The sequence below is a fragment of the Thecamonas trahens genome (assembly GCF_000142905.1).
Source record: "Thecamonas trahens ATCC 50062 unplaced genomic scaffold supercont1.32, whole genome shotgun sequence".
Classification (NCBI taxonomy): Eukaryota; order Apusomonadida; family Apusomonadidae; genus Thecamonas; species Thecamonas trahens.
This window is the reverse complement of record NW_013657648.1, coordinates 177918-184599: the sequence shown is the minus strand read 5'-3', so window position 1 is coordinate 184599 and position 6682 is coordinate 177918. Positions and strand designations below refer to the sequence as shown.

The window sequence follows — 6682 nt, the reverse complement described above, 5'->3', positions numbered from 1 at the left end:
CCCTCCCCCTCCCCCTCCCCTCCTCCCCCCCCCCCCACCACCCACACACACCACCAACTACGTCATGGACAGGTCAAGAGCCACCCCGCCCCTGCCAGACCTCCCGCCGCCTGCCCCTCCTCCGACCTCGCACGCTCCGTCGCACTTGGCCCCGACGCGGACTCAGCTTCAGAGTCATCGTCAGAGTACTGCCACGACGACGACGACCAGCTGGTGCTGTATGCGTCATCGGCATCGGCATCGGCTTCGGCCTCGGCCTCGGGCTCTGTCTCGGGCTCTGTCTCAGGATCTGACTCTGTTTCAGGCTCTATCTGGGACGACGATGATGACGATGGTGGCCTGCCGCCGCCGGTGCCCGACTCAGCCCCGCCACAGTCGGGTCGCCGCCCATCAGAGCTGGCGGCAGCGGCAGTGGCAGTGGCAAAGGCGGCGGCGGCACTGGCAAGTGAGGGAGAGTCTGGCTCTGGATCCGACACGCCACTGGCCGGCGAGCAGCCACAGAGCCAGCTCTCGTTTGCAGCCGTTGTCCAGCTCCGGCTCACCGTCCGCAAGGCTCGGCGCCGGCTGTTTGGAAAGTCGCTCAAGGTGGCGGCCGAGCAGGTGGCAGCATCCAACAAGGAGCTGAGCGACTTTCTGGAATCGATCGACATGGGCCAGTACTTTGCGCTCCTGCTCTCGGCCGGCTCGGGCACTGCCAGGCTGGAGCACCTGACTGAGGATGATTTGGAAGCCATCGGCATTGCGGACGTTACCCACCGTGAGGCTATTCTGGGCGCTATTGCCGCCCGCCGCCGTGACCGCACTAGCTGCAATGCCTCGGCTGCTGCCGACGAAACCGTCGCTGCGGGAGACGACCTTGATGATCAAGCCGGCTACCTTGCCGCGCCAACCAGACCGCGATCGCGTGCGGCCGCCCTGGCTGCGGAAGAGTGTGGCGCTGCGAGCGGCGACGGATCCGGGCTTGGCATGCGGACGCACTCCTTCTCGTCCAACGCCGAGCTCGGTGAGAGCTCGGTTGTGCTCGAGTCGCTGCGGGCCGAGTTCCGGTCAGCGGCCGAATTTGAAAAGTACGCCACCAAGCGGAAGAACATCGCGACCGAGATGCTGACGACTGAGGAGGCGTATGTGGCGGCCCTCGACAAGATGCGGTCGTTTCTGGAGCCGCTGCAGATTCCTGCGGTCTTGCGGCAGGCGGCCGACTCGCCGTTTCTGCGCGTCGCATTTGTACCAGGCCTGGCGGCGGCAGTGGCGGCGCCAGTGCTGTCGCGACACGCTGCACTCATGCCTGGGGCGCCTGCTGAGGGCGCTCCGGCTGTGCCGAGCATCCCGATCGAGGACCTGAAGACGCTTGCCTCGAACCTGGCCGAGCTCATCGACATCCACGTCGGAATTGCGCGGTCGCTTCGGGCTCGAATCGAGAGTTGGAACGTGGCGTCGTGTGTTGGCGATGTGTTTCTGGGCAAGGCCGAGCTGTTCCGGCGGTACACTCAGTTTGTGCTGGGCTACGACGACGCACTCGCAACGTTCAACAGACTGGTGGCCGACGACCCGGTGTTTGCAAGCTACGCCGAGGCGTTTCGAGCCGATGCCAACCGCGGCGGCCTCCTCCCGTTTTCATCGTTTCTTCTGCAGCCGGTCCAGCGGATCATGCGCTACCCGCTGCTTCTGGCCTCGCTTGTTGACCACACCCGGCCGTCGCATCCGGACTACCCCGCGCTCTGCTCGGCGCTGGTCCAGACCACCGAGGTCGCGCACTTTGTCGACCGGCAGGAGAAGAACTGGCGGAGAGTCAAGCTCCTCGAGTCGCACATGGTTGGTCTGCCCGGCGATCATCTGGCGGTCAGCGGCCGGCGGCTGGTTGTCGAGTCGTGGCTCCGCGTCGAGACCTACATCCGCTATCAGCGGCGGTACTGCCTCCTCTTCAACGACATGCTGGTGGTGACCAAGTCGCGGAGCGGTGGCGAGCGTCTTGTTGTCCAGGCCGTTTTTCCCATGGCAGACCTCGCTGCGGTCGCGGTTGCCTTTCGTGCCGAGGCCCACGCCAACGGCGTCATCCCGCCGCCGTCGCTCTCGCTCGTCTCGGAAATCCCCATGGAGGATCCCGAGTCCGAGTCCGAGTATGCCAAGTTCAAGCTTGTCGACCGGCGCAGCGGCTCGGAGGTCACCTGGGTCCTCGCTGCCAAGACACAGACTATTCGTGAGGAGTGGCTCTCCAACATCCGCTCGGTTTGGCGCCGCCATGTCCGCGAGGCGCTTGCCTCGTCGTCGCTGATAGGCTGATGCGCTGTGCGAGTGTTAACCTTGTGCCGGCTGGTACGCGCCTCGGACAACGGTGAGCGCCGGGAAGGTGACCCGCGCTGTGGTCGCCACACGCTCCAGCCGCTGGCAAAACTCGGTCACCGGAACCGGCAGCGCTCCGAGGACGAGCTCTTGCAGGGTGTGGTTCGACTCGAGGAGCGAGAGCATGGCCTCGGCACCGTCAGCGCCCATCGGATTGCGTGAGATGTCGAGCGTGAGCAGATGCTCGTTTGGCGCCACGTGCAGCGCGAGTGCGACGGCGCCGATGCTTCCGATCGCGTTGCCACACAGATCCAGCCGTGCAATCGTCCGCCGCGCTCGCTTGTGCGCGATGAGCTGCGCGAGCGCCTGAGCCCCACGGTCGCCGATGCGGTTGTGCGCAAGGTTGAGGAGGTGGACCAGGGGGCCGTGTGGCGCCTTGGGCTTGGTCTTGCGTGCAAGCGCCACCACATCGGCCGTTGAGTCGCCCGCCCTCGCGCCCTTTGGCGCCGATGCCGAGTCGGGGTCAGAGTCGGAGCTCGTACTTGACGTCGAGGAGCCCAGGCTCGAGCCTGAGTCTGAGTCCGAGCCCGAGTCCGAGCTGGACGAACCGGACGAGCTCGTAGTCGCCGTCTCTTCCTGTTCCTCATCAAACGTGCCACTCGACGAAAGCGACGAGCTCTGGCCTGCGTCCGGCGCTGCCGTCTTTGCTTTGGTCTTGGCCTTGGTCTTCCCCTTCCCCTTCTTCTTGCCCTTGTGTAGCGTTGGAGATGGCTCGGTGTCGCTCAGCTCCAACTCCAGATCACCCGATCCAGCGGCAGCACCCGAGTCTGAGCCATCTGCACCTAGATGGCGCTCGCTGTCGTTGTCGGACTCAGCCTCGGCGTTGCTGTCACCAGCAAGGTCTGTGCCGGAGCAGGCAGCGGTGTAGAGAGCGATCATGCCATTGTCCGAGATGAGGTTGTGCGAGGCGTCGAGCCAGAGCAGCGACGGGTTGGAGGTGAGGAGGTGGGCGAGAGCCTCCATGCCAGCGTCGGAGATCGCGTTTCGGGCACACGCCAGCTCTTGCAGACTCGAGTTTCCAAGGGCATTGCAGAGAGTGGTGATGCCCTTGTCACCAAGGCGGTTGCCTGAGACATCAAGGACGCGCAGGGTCGACTTTTCGCCGAGGGCGGTGGCAGCGATGGCGATCTCATCGGGTCCGAGCGAAGCGTTGCGGAGCGAGACAGTGCGGAGCTGGTAAAAGTGGTCGCCCATGGAGAGCGCAATCTGGACGGCAACCATCTCTCGCATGCCAAGCGGACGGTTGTCTAGGGCGAGGAGTTCGACGTCTTGCTGCGAAAGGCTTCCAGAATGCGCGAATCGTCGCAGGAGCGCGCGTTGGCCACCATGGTCTTGAGCGACTCGTTGACGGCAATGTTGACCGAAAGCCCATTCTTCCACTCGGCGACCTCGTCGAGCGACTCGGCCAGAAAGTAGTAGTCCTTGCGGTTCTGCATGCGTAGGTGGATGCAAAAGGCCGGGATGGCAGTGTTGGGGATGCCGATGGTGGAGGCTTGCGAGCCGGAGACCTCATTAACGACGCAGCCTTCAAGGGCGATGCGGCCGCGTGGCTCTTGGTCGTTCTTGTTGTTCCGATACTCGAGATGGAACGGAGTGAGCGTGAGCCAGAGCTTGGTCCATGTCTTGCGCCGCTTCTCGCGCTTTAGCAGATAGCCGTACTTGAAGTATGCGCCGCGGCGTGAGCCGGTCAGCTGCGAGACCTCATCGGCTAGCGCTTGCTCGGCGGCGGTCCGTCGGTTCTTGACCTTGCGGGTGTTGAGGACGGCCGAGACGGTGGTAGCTGGAGCGGGCTTGGTCCCAAGCATGCCGCCCGACGCCGATGCGTTGAGGTCCGTCGCCTTGCGGAGGAGATCCATCGAGCTCTCGGTCGACGACAGCCGGAGCTGCAGATTCTCCTTGAACGCCTCCATGCCGTTGAATAGCTGGGCGGCGCGGAGAGTGCGCGCTTGCTCCAGACGCAGTGCGGCGTTAGCATCGGCGGCAGCGGCCCGCCAGTACGCGACCTGATCGGCGAGGTCGTTCATGCCGTCGGCCGCCAGCGCGGTGGCCGACGTCCCGAGCTTGGCCACCTGTGCCGTCGACCATTTGGCCAGCGCGGCGTACTCGGCGTGGAGCTCGCGAACTTCAGCGTGGACGCGATGCATGAGTGTTTCATACATGCAGCACGGACCAGCTCGGTTGCCGGCCTCGTCGAGGCCTGTGATGGCGGTGAGGTCGTCGGTCGGTGCAAGCTCGATCCGCCCGGTTGCCAACAGCGTCTGCAGCAGCTCGCGCTCGCGGGCATGGAGGTCGATGACCAGTTCACCAGGCGCGGCCGGCAGCTCACGGCTCCCGGCCCGACGCGCGGCGACCGCTGAGGCCTTGATGCGGTCGGCAATGGCGAGCATCGAGCCCATGCCCACGCCCTTGTCAGCTGCCGCCGCAATGGCAGTCTTTTTTCCAGCACCGAGCCGACCGCGGCGGCGACCGATCGCGCGGCGTTCTGGTACGGGTGCGAGAGCGAGAGGGTCCGAGTTCGAGTCCGGCCGCGACGGCCACCGCTCACCTCGTCGCCGGTCTCGTCGGCAGCGTCTCCAGCAGCGAGTGACGAGACGGCAGCCGACGGCGTCGACGCCTGCCATGCAGCCAGGGCGGTCTTGGCAGCGTCCAGCTTACTGTCGGCCTCAGCGTCGGGCAGCGCCGCAAGGCCGTCGCCCAGTACGCCCGGATCGATGTCGAGGGCGGAGCAGAGGACCGGGAGAAGCGCAGCCTTATGCTCGGCGACTTCCAGCCGAGCCTCGAGCCTGGCCTTGGAGGCAGCCAGGGCGGCGGCCTCGGCCTTGGTACTTGTCAGCGCATGCTGCAAGCTCGCCTTGCTCTCCTGCAGCTTGGCGTGGGCGTCGGCGGCGGCGGTGGCGGTCAGATGGGAGGCCTGGACCTCATGGGCAAGTCTGCGGGCGCGCGAGGTCTCGGCCTCGAGCTCGGTCTCGAGCGAGGCAACTCGAGTTTCGAGGGCTGCAAACTCGTCGGCCGAGTGGGCGAGCTTGCCCTTGCGGAGGGCGGCCTCTGCGCCGCGAAAGTAGGTGACGTATGTCATGATGGAAAACGGGTCCGGGTCCTCGACGACGTCGGCGGCTTCGATGAGCTCGGGAATGCCGAGCTGGGTGTGTGCGATGCGGAGGACGGCCTCGACGATGGCCATCGGGCTAGAGCTGTCACCGACCAGCTCTGCGTAAGTGGTGGCGTCGGGTGCAAAGCGGGCGGTGAGGGCGGCGAGGACGCGGCCGTCCTGAAAGGCTGGGCCAAAGTCAGCGACGTCCAGCTCCGGGTCGACAGCGGAAACCTGAGCCCGGACCCAGGCCAGCAGATCGGCCTTGGCCGACTTGCCAGAGCGCAAGACGCGGCTCCCGGGCGCGGCGGCGCCGTCGGACCCGTCGTCGGTATCTACGGCGTCCGAGCCGTCTGCAGCGGCGGCGTCTGCGGTTGACTTGATGTGGTACTTGAGGATCATGACCCACAGCAGGCCCAGCACCATCTTGACATTGCCAGCGTAGACATCGCTTGCAGCGGCAGTGACCGGCACGCCGTCGGCGTCGAGGGCGTCGAGGGCGGCCGAGATGTTGGCCATCTTCTGGATCTTGAGCCGCGGGTGCGGAGCGATGCGGCCGACTGAGACCCGGCCAGCGACCAGATGCGGGACGAGAGCGCCGAGTGCCACGCCGTCGGAGAGCGCCCGGAGAGTGGTGACCGAGCCGGCCAGCGGCGAGCCGGCGCCGGCCAGCTTCGCGTTGAACCAGCCGAGGAAGGCCCGCCGCTGCTTGGGCACCCATGGCGCCAGCGGTTCCTGCTGCGACCGGCCCTCGTCCGAGTACGACGAGCCCGAGCCCGAACCACTTCCAGATACAGCCATGGTGAGCGAGTGGAGTGTGTGTGGAGAGGGGCGGAGAGGGGGAAGAGCGGAGGGGGGGGGGGGGAGGGGGGGAGGGGGAGAGCCTGCGCATGCGCACGCGGAAAAGCTTGCAGGAGTCAACGTGCTTCGCAAAACGAAAAAATCGGTGCGTGAGCTGAGGTGTGCTCGAGGTGTGCGCGAGCTGAGCAGAGAGCAGCGAAGGCAACTACCGGGTACCCATAGCATGCACCGGTAGCTGGTGGCTGCATTGCTCTCACCCAGCTCGCGCACACACTCTGCTACTGCCACATCAGAGCGGTGGATTGGACCAAGAGACCACACATCAACTCTGCCGCAATGATGCGAGTGACGAGGACAGGTCTGTTACTTGCGACGGAAGCGCTTGGTCGGGCGCTCGCCACTGCTGCTGCCACCGCGACCGCGGCCGCGGCCACCACCCCGGCTTCCGCCGCC

The 6682-nt window shown here is 65.9% G+C and overlaps 3 protein-coding genes across 3 annotated transcripts; 1 reads left to right on the top strand and 2 right to left on the bottom strand.

Annotated features, from left to right (window-relative positions):
- Nucleotides 1–64: 64 nt before the first annotated feature.
- On the top strand, nucleotides 65–2948 carry AMSG_07011 (uncharacterized protein; the record flags this gene model as incomplete). Its single annotated transcript, XM_013901046.1, has 2 exons — nucleotides 65–72; nucleotides 99–2948. 2 exons carry the CDS (start codon nucleotides 65–67, stop codon nucleotides 2278–2280), a joined length of 2190 nt encoding a protein of 729 aa, XP_013756500.1. The 3' UTR covers nucleotides 2281–2948.
- AMSG_07010 (uncharacterized protein) lies at nucleotides 2296–3570 on the bottom strand (the record flags this gene model as incomplete). Its single annotated transcript, XM_013901045.1, has 1 exon — nucleotides 2296–3570. The coding sequence occupies one exon, from the start codon at nucleotides 3568–3570 to the stop codon at nucleotides 2296–2298; it is 1275 nt and encodes a 424-aa protein (XP_013756499.1).
- Nucleotides 3571–3587: 17 nt separating this feature from the next.
- On the bottom strand, nucleotides 3588–6237 carry AMSG_07009 (uncharacterized protein; the record flags this gene model as incomplete). The annotated part of the gene is made up of 2 exons (XM_013901044.1): nucleotides 4808–6237; nucleotides 3588–4772 (listed from the first exon to the last, which is right to left on the bottom strand). The coding sequence occupies exons 1-2, from the start codon at nucleotides 6227–6229 to the stop codon at nucleotides 3588–3590; spliced, it is 2607 nt and encodes an 868-aa protein (XP_013756498.1). The 5' UTR covers nucleotides 6230–6237.
- Nucleotides 6238–6682: the final 445 nt, after the last annotated feature.